The 25,030-nt window shown below is 41.7% G+C and overlaps 1 protein-coding gene and 1 long non-coding RNA gene across 2 annotated transcripts in view; one reads left to right on the forward strand and one right to left on the reverse strand.

Moving 5' to 3' along the window:
- Positions 1-25,030, forward strand: part of LOC138971193 (uncharacterized) — a 666,631-nt gene that overhangs the window by 551,817 nt on the left and 89,784 nt on the right. The gene's annotated exons all lie outside the window — the stretch shown is intronic.
- Positions 339-15,533, reverse strand: LOC138971184 (aromatic-L-amino-acid decarboxylase-like). Its single transcript, XM_070343834.1, has 12 exons — positions 15,288-15,533; positions 14,601-14,714; positions 13,423-13,542; positions 11,580-11,714; positions 11,082-11,225; positions 9,911-9,977; positions 9,160-9,254; positions 8,743-8,810; positions 7,756-7,846; positions 7,181-7,279; positions 3,866-3,967; positions 339-2,351 (listed from the first exon to the last, which is right to left on the reverse strand). The coding sequence occupies exons 1-12, from the start codon at positions 15,486-15,488 to the stop codon at positions 2,037-2,039; spliced, it is 1,551 nt and encodes a 516-aa protein (XP_070199935.1). The 5' UTR covers positions 15,489-15,533; the 3' UTR covers positions 339-2,036.

Raw genomic sequence — 25,030 nt, forward strand, 5'->3', positions numbered from 1 at the left:
GTATATAACTCACGAAATCGGGGTCTGCTATTTTCGTTGCAAGTCCATCGATGTTCCAACTCAGGAAACGAATGATACCCTTTGCACTATCTCTCGGTGCGCTGTTTGGCCTATCGTTGCCGCACCGTCACGTGTTGTTGTTGTCTCTCTGCTTGTCGGCGCTGCGGCCCTGACGCCGGTGAGTGCCGACCCTTCACTTCCCACCACAATAACATACCCTACCTTTCCGGCATGAGTGTGGCCAGCCGACAGCGCGGCTTCCTTGTTATGTATTAGAGAGACGGAGAGAGAGAGAGAGAGAGACAGAGAGAGACAGAGACAGAGACAGAGACACAGAGACACAGACAGACATAGAGAGACGGAGACACAGAGACACAGAGACAGAGGGAGACACAGACAGACACAGACAGACAGACATACAGACAGAGTGAGACAGAGAAAGACAGAGAGAGAGAGAGAGAGAGAGAGAGAGACAGACAGACAGACAGACAGACAGAGAGTGACTCGAGACGGAGAAACAGACAAATGAACACCGGGTGAGAAAAAAATGACTCACTCGAGAGAGAGAGAGAGAGAGCGCATGAGATCGAGAGAGAGACAGAGAGAGAGAAAGGGATAGAGAGAGACAGATACACAGACAGACACTAAGGCAGAGCGAGAGAGAGACGGAGAGACTTGGAGTGTATGTGACAGACAGTGTGTGTAGCTATAAACAGACTCGGACAGACGAGGTGCAGCTCATTTCCGAAACAGCGCAAATGACGAGGTTGAAGTAGTAAAATTGGTATTAAAAGTCCTACGGTTTTTTTTGCCATTAAGGACTTGAGTGTTAGACGAGGTTGGTGACAACACCTGATAGTTTGAATTCCAAAAAAGAGCAGCTCAAATCCGGAACAGCACAGATGACAAAGTGGGTTACAACAAAATGGAAGCCGCCAGTGGCGATATCAATCAATCAATCAATATGAGGCTTATATCGCGCGTATTCCGTGGGTACAGTTCTAAGCGCAGGGATTTTTTTTTAATTTTTTTTAATGCAATTTATATCGCGCACATATTCAAGGCGCAGGGATTTATTTATGCCGTGTGAGATGGATTTTTTTTACACAATACATCACGCCCCGTAACATCACGCATTCACATCGATATGTCACGTGCTCCTCCATGTCACCTTCCCCTATGGCAGCGGCCATCAAAAAGTAACTGACCTCGTGAGAACGGTAACAACAACGAGCCATGCGATCTCTCCCAACTATCTGTAGAAGATGGCCGCTCCTGCGGCCATCAACAAGTTCCTGTGGTTTACACGAAAGTGATGACGTATATAGTTTGTTGCTATGAAGTGCTTTATGTTTGAACAGAATCTTTACCAAATAAGTGGGTGCTCTCTGTACTTGGTATCGCCTTTTTGTCCGAAAATACAGGTTCACAAAGTTGCTTTGTGTATGAACAGAATCTTTCTTGGTCCCAAATAAGTGGGTGCCCCCTACGATTGCAAGAGTATACAAACAATTTCGGTAGCTGCTTTTTGTAAAGACGGAATCTTTCTTCTTCTTTATGTTTGATTTTTTCATTTTTAAAAGCCAGGTACACGAAGTTGCTTTGTGTATGAACAGAATCTTTCTTGGTCCAAAAGAAGTGGATGGTAGCTCCCAATAATTGGTAGCGCCGTGTAGTCCCACATTTCCAGTAGTTTCTCTGTCTATAGAAATAATCCTTTTTTTTAATCCCAAATGAAGTGGCTGCTGCACCACTTTCAGTCCGAAAATCCCGGTACAGTGGAACCCCCCTTTAAAGACACCCCCATGTTAATACTTCCTCCATTTTCAGACACTGTTTTCTTAGACTTTCTGTTCATAACCTCTGTACATTTACCCCCAAGTTAAGACTCCCTCCTTGTTAATACCTACTTTTCTAAGATTTGTGGAGGTCTTAAAGGGGAGGTTCCACTGTTCTTTCTTTATTTGGTGTTTAACGTCCTTTTCAACCATTCAAGGTTATATCGCGACGGGAGGTGCAACTGTAGTTGCAGCAGATTAAGCCTTTTCATTGCGCTGCTTCTTGAAGTCAGCAGGACAAGCGTCGTTGTTGATGAGCGGCATGTAATCGTCCTTCACCCCGTTCTTCTCCGTCTGCGGCAGGTCAGCGTATCTCTCCTGCACGCGGTCCGCGCTGCGCTGGATGGCCCTGAAGGTCACCTCAATGTCAGCTGACGTCATGTGCTCGGACACCATGGCAACGCGCATGAAGTAGACGTCCTTGCCCTGGGCGCGTGCGTAGGCCGGGATGATGTAGATATCGCCACAAGCCATGATGTGGTCGTGAAGCATCTCGCTCAGCTTGTTAGTCCCCTGTGCCACGGACAGTAAACTGAATCAATACACGTATCATTTTAGAGTACAGCAATCAGTGTAAATATAACGGTCATACACGTAAAAGCCTACTCGTCCTCTGTGCCACAGACAGTAAACTGAATCAATGCATGTACATGTATCATTTTAGAGTAAACAGCAACGAGTGTAAGTATAACGGTTGTACGCGTAACAGACTACTCGCGCAAAAATAAAACCAACCGAGTGCACGTGAGAGTTACAATCCACGAACGCGGAAGAGAAGAGGAAGAGGTATAACTAAACCACAATGGGAGGGCTTTATCTGCTCGTTGCCGGAGGTGTGATATAACTGTGTATCTCACACCGCCATAGTCAGATGCATGCCCTTTGTTCTAACGCTGATTTGAGGCACAAGAAAAAACAACAGCATGTCTTCCTTAATCGTTAAGCTTGGTTTTAACAACAAACCGCCGTTTTGGACGTGGCTTTTTTGTTTTTTGTTCAGGGATATGACTAACTGACTTTGTCATCATTTTCACGAATTTTCATTCACAAACACCTGGGAAATAAATCTCAGGTTCCCCATGCAATAAATCGAGGTGGTGAATGGGTTTGAGCTTTCAGGTGAAACGTGGATTGTCAAAGTAAAAGCCAATCAGGCTGATTGTTTGATGTGTGGAACCATCGCGGCTTTGGATTTGTGTTTCCGAGGACAACGATTGTAAGCATTCACTCTCAAAGACCCAATCAATGTTGATAATTACCGCGGCGACTCATGGTCAATTTGCAACTTATCTCTGTAATCGCAAAATCCACAACGAAAAGTCATAAACACTTAAAAAGAAAAGAAATATGCTCAACACTTACTGAACTCACACGTATGATCGCAGCTCTGTACATTTTCAGACTGGAAGAAAAGCGTCAACAAGCTACGTTTGACGTCACATACAAGGTTGACGTGTTATCTCGAGCTACTGTGACGATGCTTTGTGGCCCGGAGTTGGATTCTAAAAATTCGTCTCCCTGTGGGTTATTGTGCATTTTGTTGCACAACCAAAATGATGACAAAAACGATGTTTGGTGGCTTGTCGTCAGACCAGCATTTTGTTGTTGGTCCTCGGGGAGCATATCGCCTTTTGTCTCATATTTATCAACCGCGGCCTTCGGCCTTGGTCGATAAAGATGCAACAAAAGACGATAAATTATGGTCCCCTTGGACCAACAAAAAAGCTGGTCTGTCAACAAGCCACCAAATATCCAAAAACTTTCTTCAATTCAGTATTGTACACCCGGCCTGTCACATCAACTTAAAACTGTATTCCCATTCTAATAATTTTATCAAATGTTACAGAAAAAGGGGGGTTGGGTCGTCATGTCTGTTTGCTTCTAATTTAATTGATGATTTCTCACCCCAAACATCTCAAAGTCACTGACTTTCAGGTTGTGCTGTTGCCTTGAACTGTCAGACCCGAGTTAAAAAGAAGAACACATCTGTATTCCACGTGTGAACGACTCTTGCTGATGGTACCCACCTTCAGCCTGAAACAGACGAGAGCCATGGTGGCGGGAACAGGCATCTCGAAGCGTCCATCCTTCACAAGCAAGGCCTCCAGTTCTTCAGCCAGGGACACGTGCTGCACGTGCACATTTTAACTAGGTCAACGACAACACGTGCATTAGTAAGGTAGTATGTGAACAATCAAATACGTTGGAGGTACCGTCCCCCGCTAACCCCACCCTACCCTCGACATTCTTTAATCTTCCCGCGAAAAACGGATCATGTAAACTACCACTGACCTATTAATCCTCGAAGGTAACCACAGGCGGAAGGTATCGTCCACTGGACTACTACTATCACAGAAAGACTACAAGGTACGTCACTCACCTTCGAGTCTTCTGTGTTCTTGGAGTCGCTTCCTGGGGAAAAATATTGTTCAAGACGGTTTGCCTCTTCCTACAGTCTGTGTAAGGTCAAATAAATACAGTTGAATGATTGTTTGAACTGTATGTAACTCATGCATCCGCACCGAATATGCATACCAGCGCTCATTGGTTAATAACAGGATATTCGAAGATTATTTTCCCGTGGTTGCACAATATTTACATATGTTTTAGACCAATGAGCGCTGGTATGCAAATTCGGTGCGGATGCATGAGTTTGACGTCCGGTGGAAGTTGGCGGCTCGCAAACGAAGATTCGTCCAAATGATGGTTAAAAACAACCTGCAAGGGACAGAAGCTGAAAATTAAAGGTACATACAGTTCAACCAATCATTCAACTGTATTTATTTGACCTTACACAGACTGTAGGAAGAGGCAAACCGTCTTGAACACTATTTTTCCCCAGGAAGCGACTCCAAGAACACAGAAGACTCGAAGGTGAGTGACGTACCTTGTAGTCTTTCTGTGATAGTAGTAGTCCAGTGGACGATACCTTCCGCCTGTGAGGTAACTAAGATAGCTAGAGATCGATACAGGGAAGAAAACCCCAACAGTTCTTTCCATGCTTTAACACTTTCTACCCCACCTATGTTGACCAAGTTTTTTTTTTAGCCAAGACCAGCTGTGCTGCAGCAGGTCACTCAGAATTGTAGTACGTGTAACTGTGTAGTAACTGTGTATCAACACGCTGTAATGCAGGCGTTAGATGGACGTTACAGGAAGCGACTGAAGCTAACAGTCTGAGCAGATATATCCGTACCTGGTCAGATAGAGCCATATGAGTGGGTACGGATATATCCGTACCTGGGAGACAATGGGTTGTGAGAGAAAAAAGCATTCTTCCCCTTGGATGCATACCAAAGATCTACCACCTGACTGCTTATTGTACGAGCGCAATGGATTTTTCTTCTGAATTCACTTCACAGATTGACATAGGTGACAGTTAAGAAATGAATTCCCACTCTGCACAGAGAACAGCAAGGTTGCAGATTGCTGGCATATGTATCCTTAGAGGATTATGACTTTATTCAGTTATTCTGCAGAAAAGACAAATGCTGGAGAAAAACCGTTCTTTTCTGCAGCATTTCTGCATAATGTCATCTTTCGCCGAAGCAGCGTTTTTTTCTGCAGCAAAACATTTTACTGCAGTAAAATTGAAATCAAGAATGCTGCAGTAAAACGGTGCTGTTGTTTTACTGCAGAAAACCTGTTTACATTTTTTCTGCAGCATTTTGTACTGGCTCTTGGCGGATTATGACATTATTCAGTTATTCTGGAGAAAAACCGAAATGCTGGAGAAAAACTGTCTTTTCTGCAGCATTTCTGCATAATGTCATCTTTCGCCCAAGCAACGTTTTTTACTGCAGTAAAACAGTTTTTCTGAAGCATAATGTTTACTTGGTTTTCTGCAGCATTATTGCGATTAACTTTTTCTTCAGAATAGTCCGTGACAGTTTTTCTGGAGAAAAACGAACGACCTTGTAAAGTAGCGTTTGTATTCGTCGCCCCCTGGGATAGTATAATAGTTTGTAACTATTGGTAATTCTGGATGAGTCCATCTCTCGACAGAGGGGGGCTCGCGTGCTCCAACATTATAATGAGCCAGTACAAAATGCTGCAGAAAAAGTGTAAACAGGTTTTCTGCAGTAAAACAACAGCACCGTTTTACTGCAGCATTCTTGATTTCAATTTTACTGCAGTAAAATGTTTTGCTCCAGAAAAACCCGTTGCTTCGGCAAAAGATGACATTATGCAGAAATGCTGCAGAAAAGACAGTTTTTCTCCGGCATATCTGTTTTTCTGCAGAATAACTGAATAATGCCAAACTGCTGAAAAAAAAGTGTAAACAGTTTTTCTCCAGTAAAACAACATCACCGTTTTACTGCAGCATTCTTGATTTCAATTTTACTGCAGAAAAAAACGTTGCTCTCGCGAAAGATGACATTATGCAGAAATGCTGCAGAAACAAACAGTTTTTCTCCAGCATTTCTGTTTTTCTGCAGAATAACCGAATAAAGTCATAATCCGCTAAGGATACATATGCCCAAGGGGAAGAATACCCTTCGCGTCTATAAAAGCCAGATACAGTTGATCCTGTCAATAACTACCCCCCAACAGACCGATCAAAATCAGTCGTTATCGACAGGTGGTCGCTATCGAAAGGTTGAATTATATAGAAAACAAACTCTTCTGGGATCCCAGGGAGTGGTTGGTGGTAGATGATCGCTTTTGAGAGGAGGTCGCAAGGGCAGGTTTGTCTGTAGATGGTTTACACGATCGTTTGCAGGAACAACATCAGATAAGTATTTCTTTCTTTCTTTATTTGGTGTTTAACGTCGTTTTCAACCACGAAGGTTATATCGCGACGGAGAAAGGGGGGAGATGGGATAGAGCCACTTGTCAATTGTTTCTTGTTCACAAAAGCACTAATCAAAAATTTGCTCCAGGGGCTTGCAACGTAGTACAATGTATTACCTTACTGGAGATAAGTATTGACCACCAAGCAAACGAGCGACTTCAATATACGTAATGCAACCAAGTAAACGAATATTCAATTTACGTTTGGAAGCAAAGCCAATCAAAATAGTAGGGGTGGGCTGACTCAAAATCCTCATACTAATCTGCTTGAGGAGAGATAGGCAAGGCAAGGCAGTGCAAGGCAAGGCAAAAATATATTTTCAAAACTCCTCGGAGTGACATGAAATAGGTAAATTACAACAACAAAATCAAAAAATGTATAATAATGAGACACAACGTAACATTTCATATAGAACACCAGTCAGACACGAAAACCCACAAGTCTTGTGTACCGCAGCAATTGGACGTTTCACTGACGTTGCCTCCAAACGTATTCGACTATTTCGTGTACTTTGTTACATCTGCGCAGAATAACGAAGTATGCCTACCGTGCGGATATACTGCTGGATACCCTTAACACCGTAGCATCTCAAAACAAACCACAGTTTTAGAGCTCGGAATCGTCTACCCAAGGGTATCTGCCAGTGCTGAAATCATAAACCGTACACGGTTATCAGTTAGTCCGAAACTCGAATCTCTGAAGTGTTTTATTCTATAACAAAAAGCAGTAAAGTCGTAGAAATGGAATTGTTGTTGTTGATGTTGATGTTGTTGTTGTTGCTGTTGTTGTTGAAATTGCAAATCGATTTTTTATTTCGTTTTGAATGGAGAAAAGCATAATTGATTATATCACCCTATAGCATCAGTTAGTCCCAAACTTTAATCTTTAAAGTGTTTTAGTCTCTAACAAATAGCAGTAAAGTCGTAGAACGGTGTTGTTGTTGCTGTTGTTGTTGTTGTTGTTGTTGTATTTGTTGTTGGTATTGTTGTTGTTGTTGTTGTTGGTATTGTTGTTGTTGTTTTTGTTGTTGCTGTTGATGTTGTTGTTGTTGTTGTTGTTGTTGAAATTGCAAATCGATTGTTTTGCGTTTAGAATGGAGAAAAGCATGATTGTGTATCTCACCCTATAGTCAGGGACGCGTCCTTCATTCTGATGTTTGAGATAGATTGGATCCACGTTGAAGGCATCCACTAGATATTGTCTGTTTTTAATCCTGGTAAATAATAATGGTATAATACATGACTATTCAGTATTGTTGTTGTGTATATTTTTTATTATCAAGAGCCATTAGCGAGAAAAATACTGCAAGCGATAACACTTGATTAATAAAGAACATTACGAAAACGATTAGAAATTAATTAAATGAAACAGGAGTTGTCAGATCAATGGATAAATACACTACAATATTCTTTTTTTCATCTGAGTTTGACTTGGTATTGACCTTTTCTGTGCTGATCATCTAGAACTCTGTAATATTAAGGACACACTCCTCGTGAAAACAGTTCGTCTTATCGTCTCGTATCTGGCCTGACTTTTACAGGGGATTAGGCAATCCCCGCCACTTGGTCACATACCAAAACTGAACTGTCTGTTTACTCTCTGAGCACAGTGGGATTTTATTGATGAATTTATTTGGCTAGCAGTTTGGGTATTGATTTTTAGTACGTGTCCAAGTGGAGGGACGGTTATATCCCCTGTGAAAGCCAGGCCAGAGGTGAGACGCTGAACCGTACTGTTTTCACCAGAAGGAGCGTACCTTTAGTATTAGATGTCAAATGCTACCGTAATATGTTTTCAAGTTCTATATGTTATCATAATTTGAACAAATTGTAATGTGAACAAAATATTATTAAGAATAGGAAAAATGACATAAAACAGCTATTCCAGAACTGTGGCCGAGTGCATGGTAGGCTCTTTAAAAAGGTCCCTCTCTTTTTCTGAAATTCCCCAATCTTGCAAACTCTCTCTCTCTCTCTCTCTCTCTCTCTCTCTCTCTCTCTCTCTCTCTCTCTCTCTCTCTCTCTCTCTCTCTCTCTCTCTCCCTCCCTCTCTCTCTCTCTCTGTCTGATAACAGTATAGCTTGAACACAAGAAAGACCATTGGTTTTACCACATGACGGACAAGTCAAAGTTGCACAGCATCCATTTGTGCGGGTTGGTGCTGAAAGTCTCTGCGTACTGCAACATAGGAAAGAGATATTTATTATATCCAACTAATACTCTTTAGATACTGCTTGGTGAGATGAGGACTGGTGATGAGGAGAATGTGGAAAACACTTTTTTTTTAATTTATTATAACTCTAGTGGGTTTTTGTTAAATGTACACAGGCGCAAATGTGACTTTTTAGTGGCCAGACGTCGTACGGATCTTCCAAAAGATCCACTTTCCCTTTAAAGTCTGCAAAATCGAGTTATATCTTCTTTTTTTTCAAGAGTCAAAAAAGGTCAAGGGTCGGGAGGAATAAAATGGATGAATCGGAAACATTGATTTTTTTTTCTCTTGGCCTTATGCATGGAGTTGTCTCACCTCCACCCCCTCCAGGTGTTGTCTGTATTCCGGACAGACAAAGGCACTGCCGGCGTATGCAGCGTCGATGTGCAGCCATATTCCTTCCTTCTCGCCTGGTTGAAGACAATATACGATAACTTTTTCATTTTGTTCAGAATTAACAAGCAACCCAACCGCATAATAGCAACTTATTTTGAAACGCTTCCATAGCTTAAAACGTCATGAACATTGTGTAATAAAGACTAATAGGTATCCTAGACAAGGCTAGTAATGTTACAACATATGCAGACGATCATTATTTGTGAATGTTAATGTCAATACAGAATTCAAAACGCTCTTAACGCTGGCAACAGCGTCTCAGCTTCAGCTGACACATTCACCCCTAGAAAATAATAACGTGTGTGTGTGTGTGTGTGTGTGTGTGTGTGTGTGTGTGTGTGTGTGTGTGTGTGTGTGTGTGTGTTTTCGTGCGTGCGCATGTGTGTGTGTGTGTGTGTGTGTGTGTGTGTGTGTGAGTGTGTGTGAGTAAGTGTGTGTGTTTGTGTGGGTTTGTTTGTTCGTTCGTTTGTTTGTGTGCGTGCGTGCGTGCGTACCTACGTGCGTGAGTGCCAGTATGTGTGCGGGAGAGTGCATGCTTGCGGGCGTGTGCCACGGTGTGGGTGTGCGGGCGTGCACGTGGCATTCGCGAATACACATCTGTCTGAAGTCGGTGTAGGAGAATAAGTTTCGCTGTTCTGTGTATAGATCTGTACATATGAAAGCATCTTACACAGAGGGCCAATCTCCTTGATGCTGTCGAAGGCGCAGGACCCCGTAGTGCCCAGTGTGGCGCAGACCTGTCACCAAACGGCGGTACGCACGTGTATCAGTGACTTTTCTTCTGTGCACGCTGTTATTTAAACCACCACAGACCTACCAAAGCGTTTTTTCATGTGATGAGAGCAGCCGCCCACTTGGTCACATACCAAAACTGAACTGCAGGGTTCCCTAGGCTGTGCACAGTAGGAATGTTTTGATGAAGTGATTTCGTAAGAAGTTAATTCATCAAAGAATTCCAACTCAACACAGCAAACAGTCAGTGTTAATTTTTGGTAAGTGTTCAAGTGGTACGCGATGCTGTCATCATATTGTGAACCCTTGGTGGATCTGAGACGGCGCACATGGTCACTTACACGAGAGGCATGACTCATTGTATTTTTGATATTCAGTATTTTACCACACAGTGACATTAAATATACATAAAACATATGGGTAGTATAGTAGTTCAAGCGGATCTGCAGTAAAGGTAATGACACCAGTCCTGTTCACAAAGCAGTCTTAAGTAGGCTGCAGTAAATCACATAACAAAACCATTAAGAAAAAAAAAAGAAGCCATCCCATAGCCCGAGAAGCCTGTGTTTTCAGATTGAAAAGCTAATACATAATCACGTAGACCATTCAAACAGAAAGGAACAAACGCAAACGTTCCACACCCCTCGCTTGTGCCTGTAATGCCACTTGGGAGAGTGTACCTTAATTAATAAAATCAAAAATATTCACTCTTTCACAATCTATACAAACCCGACAGAGTTATTTCCGAACATCGTCTATTGCCAAAGAAGGACTTGCACAGAACGAAACCTAGCCAAATATGTAGCACTAACAAAGAAAAGAAACTAGCTGATAGCCAATGTAGCAATTACAAAGAAGGGAACTTTTCCAATAGCCAATGAAGCACTTACAAATAAATGAACTTAACCAATAGATAATGAAACACTTACGAAGAAAGGAGAGTATCCAATAGCAATGAAGAACTCACACAGAAATGAACTTATCCAATAGCTAACGAAAAGAACCTAGCCCGTTGCCAATAAGACACTTAAAAAAAACGTAACTTATTCAATAGCCAGTGAAGCACTTAGGAAGAAAGGAACTTATTCAATAGCCAGCGAAGCACTTACAAAGAAAGGAATGAGTCCCTTGGCCTTGTCTTCTTTGATCGCTTTTCGCAGAGTTTCCCCGCGCAGAGAGAAATTGTCGTCTGATTGTAGCTTGCGCATGCGCACTTCCGCCAATAATCCAGACCTATGTACAGAAGAGTTGGCCTGAAACAAAACAAAAACATAATATCCATTTTGCTAGACAGTCAGGTTTAGACGTATCGAAGACAATTTTTACATTTTAATGTATTCATTTTAATGGACAATATAGAGTGACTTATTGTTATTACTACTGCTTTGTCTCGTATATACTATATACTATATGGCTTGCTGTGTCACATCAGATTAACACAAGTTGGATGTTTTGGATATTGAAATGCGAGCGAAATTATTTCAATATTTGAAACAGCAACGATTGATGATGATGATGATGATGATGAGGAGGAGGAGGAGGAGGAGGAGGAGGAGGAGGAGGAGGAGGAGGAGGAGGAGGAGGAGGAGGATGAGGAGGATGGTTACCTGATCTGACGAGTAGCAAACGAAACGTGAGATGACACTATGGTCGTTCATGTCTGGGTCGGTCTCCTTCATCCTGGCCACCATTCGGTTCCTCGCTGCCAGGACACACAGGAACACTGTCTCGCTCGCCGTGGACTGCAGGCAAAACAAACGAGTTAGTCGATGATTCCACGATTTGAGATCAGAACCAACATCCCTGGCATCACTGGAAAACAACAACAGAGCCCTGAAAACCTTCGCCCTGAACGAGATACACCAAAGGTTCCCAGCCAAAACGTGGACGCATGTCTTCACCGATGGCTCGGCCGAAGGAGCGACAAGAAATGGAGGGAGTGGAGTTCTCATCCGATACCCAGGTAGACCCTCTGAGACTATCTCTGCCGCCAGTGGTATCCTTTGCTCCAATTTCCGAGCAGAGGTGGTTGCCCTCCAAAAAGCAGCCGAACATCTCAACCTCATGGAGGACACAACGGAAAAGGTTGTCTTCTTCACAGACTCCCTTGTCTGCACTGCAAGCTCTAACAGCAGACACGGCCGACAAGTCCCTAAAAAAACTAAAAAGGGACTCTGTACAGCTTATCACAGAAATCTGCCACAGTGCTCCAGTGGATTCCAGCACACTGTGGCATTTCTGGAAATGAACGAGCAGACCGGCTGGCCAAGGAGGGAGGAAGACAACCACAGTCTAAACCAACCCTTTCCTTCCGAGAGGCAGAAACCCTTATTGCCAACCGCTGGACTTCAACCTTCAAAGCTGCTACAGACAGCTACCAGCCCACCCAAGACCCCATCCTCCATCTGACTCGCGCAGGGCAAACTGCCATTTTTCGCCTTCGTACTGGACATGACTGTGGCGAGGACGATCAAACCCCCCCAGCACATTTTACAAGCCTGCCCTGTCCATGCCCCCCTGCGCGACCTGACCTGGCCAGAGAGGACAACCCCCGACAAAAAACTTTGGGGAACTGTGGAAGACCTGCGCCGAACCTGCGAGTTCATACAATCAGCAAGCCTAAGATTATAAGGACACAACCGTCGAGCGCTGAAGAAGAAGAAGAAGAAGAAGAAGAAGAAGAAGAAAGATGATTCAACACAGACATATAGTTACACAAACATGGAACGGTTTTGCAACAGCATCCAATAGTCACTCCTGTAACCCAACGTCAGTGATACCACAGCATGGTTGTGTTGCCTGTGTTGCTAATGTTCAACTTACTTTTCACATAATTCCAGACCGTCATTAGCAAGCAACTCTGCTTTTCTTTTTACATTTAGTCACGTTTTGACTAAATGTTTTTACATAGACGGGAAATCGAAACGAGGGTGTGGTGTATGTATGTATGTGTGTGTGTGAATAAAGTGATTCCGAGAAAACTAATCGACCGAACTTCATGAAACTTCACATGAGAGTTCCTGGGTATGATATCCTCATGTTTTGGATAGATGCCTTTGATGACGTCATATCCGGCTTTTTGTGAAAGTTGAGACAGCACTGTCACACCCTCATTTTATAACCAAATTGAATGAAATTTTGTTCAAGCAATCTTCGGACTATGGGATTGCATTTCAGCTCGTAAGCTCGTTAAATATTAGTTAACATGTTTGCTCATTAAAGTTGTCATTAACAATATAATTTTCAAAAACAGATTAACATATGATTGTATTGTATTCCCCATCTTCTCCTAAATTAAAAAAAATACATAGATATGTCATGTTTACTCGCAAAATGTCCTCAGAATGAAAGGAAATAGGTTCAGTAAGTACTATACGGTCGCACGCTTCGCGGAGACGAGCGTGATTCGTCTCGGTCTTCGGGTACCTCCCCCTGCCGAATTGCACACACCTGTATAACGCCACCGCCGAGTCCGGAGTGTGAGTGGAGGAAGTGTTCGGGTAAGCCCAGCATCTTGCCCAGCCAGTCTGTGGTCACCATCTCCAGCTCTGTGCAGGCCGGACTGGTGGCCTGTCAAGGAATAACATAAGACATAAGATAATGTGTTGTTCATACAATTAAACAATGGATGGAAAAGTGTGGTTCATCTGCTCTTAAAAACAACCAAACAACATATGACAACAACCATAAACATAATAAACAATAAAACATACGAAGTAAGAACACCCAACGTACTCCAGACAGCTCTCAATCAAATGCTATTTTAAAGGCATAGGATATAGATTTTTGACCCTCTCTTACGAAGTGAAATTTCTGACAGCAAAAGGGAAACAAAGTTCAAAAAGACCTCATTGCGTGGGCAATGGCGTCACCCCTCGATCATGCATGTTTCAAGAGGAAAGTGACGAAGAATTTCGAAAAATTTGTCTCGGTGACTTCAACCTATCAGCAGTAGAAAATTAATCGTAAGGTCACCACCACCAGGCTGTGCATGTGTCGGTATCGTGTATCATTAAGATCTGATATACAAAGGGAAGTAAGCGCTCTACATTCATACATGTGCTTTCTTGCCTTTGTTTCAAGGAACTTACGAAGACACAAAATAATGTCTTTCCTGGGTAAAGAATCGTATGCCAGATCTGAGAAGGTGCGTGCCTTTAAGCTTGACTATCTCCTGTTTTGAGAAAACTTGCTTGAATGTAAAACGCGCCCTTCTACCAACTGACTATTTATCACGACTATCACGTCTGACATTATTAAGAAGAGAAGGGAAGTAAGTGGTCTAAATATAGACATTAACAGTAAGCAAGAGTTATGCCGAACCAGTCTCCTGGACTGATGTCTACGAGAAAGGTGTCAACCGAGTGAGAGCCAACCGCGAAGTCGGATTGGTTGAAACGGACAACAAATTCATGTCCGGTGTTTTCAACCAATCCGACTCCCGCGGGTGGCTACCAGTCGGTTGGTAACTTTCTCGTGCTTCTGAGCCCTGGTGGTACGCGAGAGAATAACTAGCACTAAAACGAACAGACGACTTTTATCCTCAAATCAACAAACCACGTTGCGAAGAACCGTAGTGCAAAGCAGACAAACAACAGACCCACAGACAAACAGATGATCAAATTTACCCAAGAGAATCCAATGCAGCCGATGGCATTACACAGCATGTCGCCAAGCATGGACGGAAACGATCCTCCTGCGGCGTAGTAACCATGGAAACGAGGACTCCTCCAGTGCGTCACCTAGTGCAGTGTTGAAGACTCGTGAAAGCAAATTGGATATGAGAGTTTGTTTTGATGCATGACTGGTTTGATAACTTTTGAGAACAGTGTCTCGCCTCATGGTTCATTCGTGGCTGTTGTGTCAAATAAACTCTAGCAACAACAACTAAAAATATACACCCCTGTTATAAATAACAGTTCAATATGTTAATTATGTCGGTTAAATCATTGAGCTTATTCAATGGTTTGTATGAAAAGTATATCTATTGAGCTTACTTATTTACTAATACTTTCGGTTTGTTGTTGTTGTTGTTGTTGTTGTTGTTGTTGTTGTTGTTGTTGTTGTTGTTGTTGTTGTTGTTGTTGTTGTTGTTGTTGTTGTTCGGAAGTGGAGGGGTGTTCGTTTGCTTGCCTGCTGTAAGGACGCTTTTTTGTTTTTGTTTTTTTGTTTTGCTTCTTTGTTTGTTTTCAACAACGCAGGTCCATCCTAGAAATGCCACACATGATAACACTCCGAGCTCTTCACTGGGTCATCCTACCATAACAGCCCCAGATGTAACGGTGTGTAGATGAAAGTGACGTACATGAACTCACCCCCGGCATTATAACCTTCTCGATGTCCTTGAAGATGTCTTCCCAACGCTCGGGATCTTCCGGAGCAGAGTCGGGCAGCAGAGGGGGAAGGTAGCCAGGCGAGACGTTGTGCATCACTGGGCGTTGACGAATGTTGTCGTAGTAGTCGGCTATGTAGTCGACCATCTGTTTGCCAACCTCTCGGAACTGGTTCGAATCCATGCTGGCTTCGGGTCGTTGGCTGAACAAGTGCTGATGGTTGAAATGCGGCACAGTATAAAACCTTTAAAAAAAATTCTAAACAGCCACCCCCCCCCCTTTTTCCCCACTACTACCCACTCACTGTGCACTTATTCGAATGCCGAAGGTCTCTTGAGCAGCTGTTGCTAATAATTAATAAGTATTTAAAAGCGTCACATGATCGAATGATTTATATTTATGTATTGTTGTTTAATGTTGTTTTGCAGTCAGGAAAGGTTCCAACACAATGGGCTGTAGGCGAAATTATTCCATTGTACAAAAATACAGGCTCCCAAGCTGACCCCACAAATTATAGAGGAATTACTATACTCAGTTGCTTCGGAAAACTTTTTAGTGCAATTTTAAATGCTAGGTTATCACACTTTTTGGAGAGTAATAATAAATCAGGTCAAGAACAAACAGGTTTCTGCACAGGTTTTTCAATACTAGACCATGTTTTTACTTTGCATTGTATATTAAAAATTTTTCTCAACAAAAAGAAGCGACTGTTTTGTGCATTTGTAGACTATGAAAAAGCGTTTGATAAAATTCACCGTGCATTTTTATGGGAGAAATTAGTTAGTTCTGATGTTAATGGGAAGTTTTTAAAAACTGTAAGAAATATGTACGAAAATGCCAAGTCTTGCGTTAAAGTTAATAGTGAGTGCTCTGGATATTTTCCCAGTTTGTGTGGAGTTAGACAAGGGGAAAACTTGTCACCGCTGTTTTTTGCTCTATTTCTAAATGATCTAAAGCCTTTTCTGTTGGAAAACAGTAATGGTTTACAAACTATATCAAGGGAGGCTATTGTGGTTGGAATGGAAGATACTGATGTAAATGCTTTGTTTCAAATGTTTTTATTACTGTATGCGGATGATACTGTGATCTGCTCAGAGTCTGAAAAAAACCTGCAAGAATGTCTAAACAAAATGCACGAATACAGTTTAAAATGGCGTCTAAATAGCATTGTGTACTGCTTTACTTATAAATTGTATATCAACAAGATGATTGAATCTAATTATTTATGTTTTATTGAAAAAAACCTTAAATGAAATTGGTCTCCCTGGCCTTTGGACTTCTCAAGAAAATGTTCAATATTCAAGCGCATGGTTTAAACAGAAAGTAAAAAGAAGCTTGTATGACCAGTATATCCATAAACGGTTTACAGAAATTGGAACAAAAAATATGTTTTGGAATTATCGAATGTTTAAAGATATTTTTGCATGTGAAGACTATGTCACACACCTGCCATATCAGCAATGTGTTACAATGATGAAGTTTAGAACATTAAACAACAATTTGCCTGTACAGAAAGAACGTTACCTTAACATCCCGAGGTCAGAAAGAACTTGCACCAAATGTGTATCACAAGACATAGGTGATGAATTCCATTATTTATTTGTCTGTGATTTTTTCAAAGAAGAAAGAGCTGAGTTGTTACCACCTTACTATTGGAAAAAACATAATGCACTTAAATTTAAAAAGTTGTTTGCTACTAACAAAAAGAAATTGCTAATAAGAATATTTTGGACTTTATTAATAGAATCTGTAACAGTTTTTCATAATCTTTTTAATTTTTATTTATTTATTATATTAGCATATATCATGATTGTATTGATTGTATTTATTGTTCAAACCAGGGGTTATGGACTAATAAAAAAACTTGAAACTTGCTAGCATACGAGGGTAAGTATGCTAAGAATGAGAAAAGTCCCAGTGTTATGGCCTGACCTTACTTTTGTTTGTTTGTTTGTTTGTTTGTTTATTTATTTTCATTGTTTTATTCTTTTATTGTTTTTGCTTTGTCTCGATTCAAAACTAAGATAACAGCATGACATCGCGAATTTTATGACGTCATGAAAACACGCTGGAGAATGATTTTGATTGTGCTGGTCAAACCTCTGTCACCATTTCCACGGCAGAGGCAAACATTACTCTGTGTGGTGACGCAAGGATACGAGACCGGGGTAGGCGGAGGGGGCTGGTGAAAATGGCGAAAGCTTTTAAAAGTGGTTGCGTGTCTGTGTGTGCGTGTTTTTACATTTAGTCAAGTTTTGACTAAATGCTTTAACATAGAGGGGGAATCGAGACGAGGGTCGTGGTGTATGTGTGTGTGTGTGTGTGTGTCTGTCTGTCTGTCTGTCTGTCTGTCTGTCTGTCTGTCTGTCTGTCTGTCTGTCTGTCTGTCTGTCTGTGCGTGTGTGTGTGAAGAGCGATTTAGACTAAACTACTGAACCGATCTTTATGAAATTTTACATGAGAGTTCCTGGGAATGATATCCCCGGACGTTTTTTTCATTTTTTCGATAAATGTCTTTGATGACGTCATATCCGGCTTTTTGTGAAAGTTGAGGCGGCACTGTCACACCCTCATTTTTCAATCAAATTGATTTAAATTTTGGCCAAGTAATCTTCGACGAAGGCCGGACTTCGGTATTGCATTTTAGCTTGGTGGCTTAAAAATTAATTAATGACTTTGGTCATTAAAAATCTGAAAATTTAAAAAAAAAAACTTTTTTTATAAAACGATCCAAATTTACGTTCATCTTATTTTTCATCATTATCTGATTCCAAAAACATATAAATATGTTATATATGGATTAAAAACAAGCTCTGAAAATCAAAAATATAAAAACTATGATCAAAATTAAATTTTCGAAATCAATTTAAAAACACTTTCATCTTAATCCTTGTCGGTTCCCGATTCCAAAAACATATAGATATGATATGTTTGGATTAAAAACACGCTCAGAAAGTTAAAACGAAGAGAGGTACAGAAAAGCGTGCTATCCTTCTCGCTCTTCTTGTCAATTTCACTGCCTTTGCCACGAGCGGTGGACTAACGATGCTACGAGTATACGGTCTTGCTGAAAAAAATGCAGTGCGTTCAGTTTCATTCTGTGAGTTCCACAGCTTGACTAAATGTTGTATTTTCGCCTTACGCGACTTGTTTGTTTTTGTTTCTGTATGTTTGTCTGTTTGTTTGGTTGGTTGTTTGTTTGCTTGGGTTGTTTTCTTCTTAACTCCCTTTGTTTTTCTTTTTGATGCTTTCCTGAAGCTAATGCTTGACAACAGGTCGCATCATGTGCACATCAGTATATCACCCACTATCACTACCTCAGATAAAGAAGTACGACGTAAGAAAATAATTATGGTTTGTGGCTGTACCAGGGAATCATTCCGTCAAAAAAGCTGAATGAAATCTACGCGGATTCCACAGTAACGATCGATGTCCGGAATTATTCTCATTATTATCAGTTGAGCCCTCGTACGATAATATAGTTTTAGAATGCACAGTCGTTTTGTAAGTTTGGTAGCAGCTTTTCATTAATCAAAATGAATGTTATCTTTAAAAACAATCGAAACGAGTTATTTCAACTAATAACCATTACTGCCGGCCGTGTTCACAGCCTGAAAGCAGCGATGATGCTTACTTGCTAATACTGCTCTTTATTAAAGGCTGCCATATTCGTAGCGTTCATTCATTAATTCATATTGTTTACATGTGTCAATAATGTTATAAAACTGTACCTAAGGGGATATAATAACGATTGGCTGTAGCTTTCGAACACAGAAAAAATTATTTCTGTATTGCAAAGTGGCGTTGATAGTGTCGAATGTAAACAGAACAGTCTCAAACGCCATCTTTGGTTTACGAAACGTCACGAAGTGACGTCAACGGTCTAAAAATAGCCCAAGTCCTGGAGAACTGTTGCTAAACAATGCAATAAACAATTAATTATTTCTCGAGATCTCGTAATTGGTAAGGACTTCAAACCTAAAACTTTGCAGGAAGCTTCATTTATACGTCCCCGCAACGATGGAAAAACTTGAGCCCTGGAAATAATTAAACTAATTAAATAGGACTATGTCAGCCGTGCAGTTGATACTTTTTCAAGGGCAGGGGCGGACGAGGGGGGGTGCACAGGGTGCACGTGCACCCCCCCTCCAGCAAAAAAACAAAAACAAAAAAATTTGGAAAGCTGATTCTATGACCATTTATAAGTTCAAATGGCACCAGATGGCACCATTTTGCTTCTTTGAGCCAAATTTTTTTCCGGGGGGGCATGCCCCCGGACCCCTCTAGCAAATTCGGGCGCTTCGCGCCCATCACATTCACTTTCGATTCAAAGTGCACCCCCCCTTACAAAGCAACTGATCCGCCCCTGAAGGGATACTTGATGGGTGTTTTTTTTTCTCCACAATTGATTTCAGCGGTGTGCTACTATGCCACTACTGTATTTTGACAACATTCCCTGTGTGTGTGTGTGTGTGTGTGTGTGTGTGTGAAAGTGTGTGTTTGTGTGTTTGTGTGTGTGTGTGCGTGCGTGTGTGTGTCTGTGCGGCTTGTGTGTGTCTGTGTGTGTGTGTGTGCGTGCGTACGCCTGTGTGTGTGTGTGTGTGTGTGTGTGTGCGTGCGCACGTACGTGTGTGTGTGTGTGTGTGTGTGTGCTGTGTACGTGTGTGTGCCTGTGTGGGTGTGTGCGTGTAGCCGAGAGAGAGAGAGAGAGAGAGAATGTATGTGTGCATGTGTGTTTGTGTGTGTGTGTGTGTGTTGTGTGTGTGTGTGTGTGTGTGTTTAAGTTTGGGTAGTTAAGTCGCATACAGGATTGTCTTTCATGTGGTTTATTTCCTTGTTTGTCTGTATTTGATTCGGTTTTATCACTCTGGATACAGAGACGTTCCCTTACCCTTGCATCAGTCAAGAGAAAGCATGGATTCAAGACCACTGCCAAAACAAGGAACGTCACGTCTTCTGAAGACGCGGTTCGCGAAGGTATGTGGCGAAAGGGTGAGGGGGGGGGGGGGTGGGGGGAGGATATGTGTGCTCGCTTGTGTATTAGGAGTGTGTGTGTGTGTGTGTGTGTGACGTGTGTGTGTGTGTGTGTGTGTGTGTGTGTGTGTGAAGACAAAATTGTTTTGCAGTTGATTTATTGCCCTTGTTTGTTTTGATTATTGATGGCCGCAGGAGCGGACATCAATTGCAATGCGTTCGGAGAGGTGACATGAGTCCTTTGTTACCGTTCTCACGAGATCAGTTGTTGAAACCAATTTTGTTATCTGTGCTGTTCCGGAAATGAGCTGCGCTTTTTTGGAATTCAAACAGAATCATGTCACTGTTGTCCCAATTGCGCTGTTTCGGAAATGAGCTGCACCTCGTCTGTCTGTTTATAGCAACACAACACTCCTGGCACGCAGGTCAAAGCAGAGGTGTCAGTCTTGTGTTAAGTTGGCACGTGTACCCAGCAGGAGGGGGGTGATTCGGGTCAGAAGTGGGGTAACTCGACCACTTGGCTTATGGTGGAGACAGCTGGAAGATCTCTGAATATAATTGAAGAGGAGTTGTTTTCTTTTTAGAAAAGGTGTACTCTGCCTTGCAGATTAGAAGTTTGTGCTATCCGGGCTGGGTAAAGGGAGTGGCCGGGGAGGGGAAGGTGGGGGGGGGGGGGGGTGGGTAAGAGAGGGGTAAGAGAGACGCACAGATTGTCTGTAAAGATATCCTTTCCAAAGACTATTGTTTTGACGGAACTGTTAAGGCCTCAGCAGACGTTGTTCCCGAAAGTCTGCGTGCACTCACAGGTATGGTAATGCATGGAAACGTGTCTGGTTCGACTTTGACAGAGATCAGCAACAAGCAGAAGTCAGTGTCGTCAGTTTCCGAAGTTCTGATGTTCAACACAAGGAAAGGAGACAAGAGAAGTAAACGACCCACATCTTCAAGGTCATTTCACTCACCGTCGAGGGAAACACCACTGGCCACATATACGGGCCTTCTTATATACCTCAGAACAAGGCAGAAGGAAGTCACGTGCTCCTGTGGCGGATCATGCTACAGGAGTGACATCCAGGCCTCATAAACATCGAGATAGACGGCAGTTACAGGTGAGTTTACGTAATCAAGCATGAAGTTCTGTATTGTTGTTTGCGGGAAAGTAAGGTAAGTGATATCAAGCTCATGATCACTCAAAATGCGTGTCAAGCGATTTAGTGACCTTGTTACCTTTCCAATGGATACATTGTTTACTCGATAAGCAGATATGGATCCATCAAACATTGCTGTTTTGCAAAAGTTTGAGAAGATGTCGCGTTGGCATTGTTTCCCTTTTCGCGAGTAAAACGAACAACACGCGCCCCGAAACCGAGTTTACAATTTGGTGAAAGGTGTATTTCTTTCACTGTGAACTTGAGACTGCGTGCTTTTGTATGTTTAATTGTCGCAGGGGATACGAAAAAAGGATGTGTTCTTGCTCTGTTTTGCACTTTTACTAACTTGCTAATTTTGTGCGCGATTTTTTGGAATGATGCTTTATTTTTTATGACGAGTATAATCGTGATGATTTAATCAAATTGTCATCCTCTCATGCCATTAGGAATACTAAAGGGATTTCTTTTTCTCATTTTGCAAACCTGATTCTGACAAAAACTGGCAGTATAGAGACTTTAAAAATTGATGCGTTTCTTTTTATGAAGAGTATAGCTAGGTTTGACGGTCATGACCTTGTCCGATCAGTTGTGTCATCCTCTTATTCGATAGAGAATGTAAAAAGGTATATGTATGCCAATTTTGGTGCTTTGTTCAATGATATGAAGTATCCTGCCACGAGTCCCCAGACTAATACACAAAGAGTGGGAACTGTGTCATCAAGTTTGTTTTGAATCCGTGAAAAAAGGAGAGGTTATAGATCGGTCACTGAGTGTTGTTCTGAACCAGACTCGTTCTACACTACTCGTCATAAAAAAGTACACACATACATTTAGCTGTAGATCTTTGTGATGCGGCGAGTTATAGTGATGTTGGAAGACCTGTTTTTCGTAATTGATCTTTTGCGTTCACATAATTTCCATACCACCAAAGCGCGTTGTTGCTTTTGTACCAAAATTGATCCCAATTGTAATATTCATTTGTGTTACAGTCTTCAAAATGCTGAATTTTTGCAACTATACTGAAAAGAGTTATTACAGTTTAATCAAACTTTTCTGATAAGTTCCAGTACGTCCAAAAAAACTCATCAAAACGACATGATATTTTACACATTCTTTTGCAATTGTATTACAAAACAACAGGGTTTTTACCCACATAGCCCACAAGAAATGACGCGAAAATAGGCCTTTTACGGCTTCTGACGAGGCTGACACCTGTATTCTTCAAAATGGCACAACAACCTTGCTAGGCACAACAGCTGAACCAAATAAATTTGTATGGGTAGAAAATGAGTTGTTCTTCCATGTGAGATCATAAACGGGGTCACTCTTGCTTATTTTGATTTTAGTGTGTGCAAATTTGCTTTTGCGAATTTGATTTTGGGGGGTGTCCTAGGTCTCCGGTACACTGCATAAACACTAATTTATGAAAAAAGAAACTTTTTATTTCGTACGGTAGGGGAATATATTACCTTTCTGGCAACATACTTGGTTTTAATATAACTTGCCGCATCACACAGGTATACAGCTAAATGTATGTGTGTACTTTGTTATGACGAGTAGTGTAGATCGTACATTTCTGTCTGTCTGTCTTTCTGTTTGTCTGTGTGGGTGGAAGTTGAAAAGAGCACCTCCACTCCTTGTAAGATTTTGCTATGGAAATCCTGCAGAGCGAGCAAACTGGTCAAATAACTTTACACAGTCTAGCTCGAGTCAAAAGGAAACGATTCTGTTGATTTGCAGTGGGTTTATATGTTTAACCTCTATAATTTTAAACAGATTGTTCACACTTCTACTAGAGTCACAGCATCTACCAGTACTCTAATAGACCATATTAATGTTACTGATCACCGTAATATTGTTGAATGTTATGTTCCCGAGCCAATAGTTGCAGCGATCTTTTCCCTATCTGTCTAACGTGGTCAAGAAAAGGTGTAAATAGTCATAAAGTTAGTCACAAGAGAATATACATATACTTTGTAATTCCTCCCTCTCTGATGTTTACAGTTTTACGTACTACTTACTAGATACATGTGTCTATCATTGTGTGTTTGTGTGTTTGTGTGTGTGTGTGTGTGTGTGTGTGTGTGTGTGTGTGTGTGTGTGTGTGTGTGTGTGTGTGTGTGTGTGTGTGTGTGTGTGTGTCTGCAACAATCTGTGTGTGTGTCTGTCTGTAAGTCTGTCTGTCTGTCTTCTTTATTTCGCTGTATATTTGAGTGTGAATTTTTCTCTGTCTCTGCACAGGTGCTTGCGTACTTACTTGTGTGCGTGCGTAGGTTTGCGTGCGAGCAATTGCAAACATGTATGCATTTTTGTGTATGTGTATGTGCATGTGTGTGTATGTCGAGGGTGGGGGTGTTTGTGGGTGTAATGGTGCAGGGGTCATGCGGTTCACTCAGTGTCTTATCGCTGTCACAGATACATGACATGTCGACAATGTACAACCGTGACTGCTCGCGTTGACGAAGAACATATTTGAATGTTGAAATTACAATTAATAACAGAGAGGGAGGTATCGGCAACAGAAAATAAGTTAATAAAAAGGACTTTGTCAAAGGGCGAGGTTTTTTTTTTTTTAATATTGAAACGCGAGCGAAAACGTTGTCGTTAAGTACAGGGCAAACTTGCTTTGGAGGTCTCAGCCAGACTGTAGTTTGACCCGACCTCATTTACATATTACAAGCACGTGTGAAGAGAAGAGGATAAAGAGAATTGTGCACCAAGTAAACATTCCATTTTTTTTTTTTTTTTTTTTAGCCAAGTAACGTCGGAGTCCGACAAAAACTTAGTTTGGCGGCTGGCCGAGTTTGCATGAGTGTGGGTGTGCGTTTTATTATAACAACAAATTATGAATTAAACAAATTGGATCGAGACACAAATATCATCTGTGTGAAATGTCACATTTTCACTAACATGAAACACACGGATACTAAAGGTAGCGTGAAAAAAGAATGGTTTCCGCTTAATATCATGTTAAATGTTTTGGATAAACCCGGGCATTAAACTACCACAATGGCGATAAAAAGACAACAAACCCATTTAACATAAGGTGAATCATCAGTATTACTGATTAACACTGTCAGCATAAATGACAATGAAGTTCTGTTTTATTAACTGAAATGCAACATATGGGGAAATCGCGCGCGCGCGCGTGTGTGTGCGTGTGCCCGGTTGTGTGTGTGTGTGTACATGTGGATGTGTGTGTGTGTGTCAGTGTGTGCGCGTAACAGTATGTGTCTGTCTGTTGGTGTGTCTGTATGTGACCATGTATGTGTGTATGCCTTTGTTAGTGTCTGAGAGAGAGAGGCAGTGTATGTGTATGTGTGTAGCGTGTGTGTGTGTGTGTGTGTGTGTAGCGTGTGTGTGTGTGTGTGTGTGTGTGCGAATGCGCGCGACAGTATTTGTCTGTTGGCTTTGTCTGTATGTATGCGTGTACACGTTTGTTAGTGTGTGTGTGTGAGAGAGAGAGAGAGAGAGAGAGAGAGAGAGAGAGTTTGTGTGTCTGCATGCATGTGTCTGTGCGTTTGTGCGTGCGTGCGAGTGTCTGCGTGTGCGTGCGCTATCGCTATCGCTTGCGTGCGTGTATGTATTCGAGCTTCTGCG

Source organism: Littorina saxatilis, linkage group LG7 (assembly GCF_037325665.1).
Source record: "Littorina saxatilis isolate snail1 linkage group LG7, US_GU_Lsax_2.0, whole genome shotgun sequence".
Taxonomy (NCBI): Eukaryota; Metazoa; Mollusca; class Gastropoda; order Littorinimorpha; family Littorinidae; genus Littorina; species Littorina saxatilis.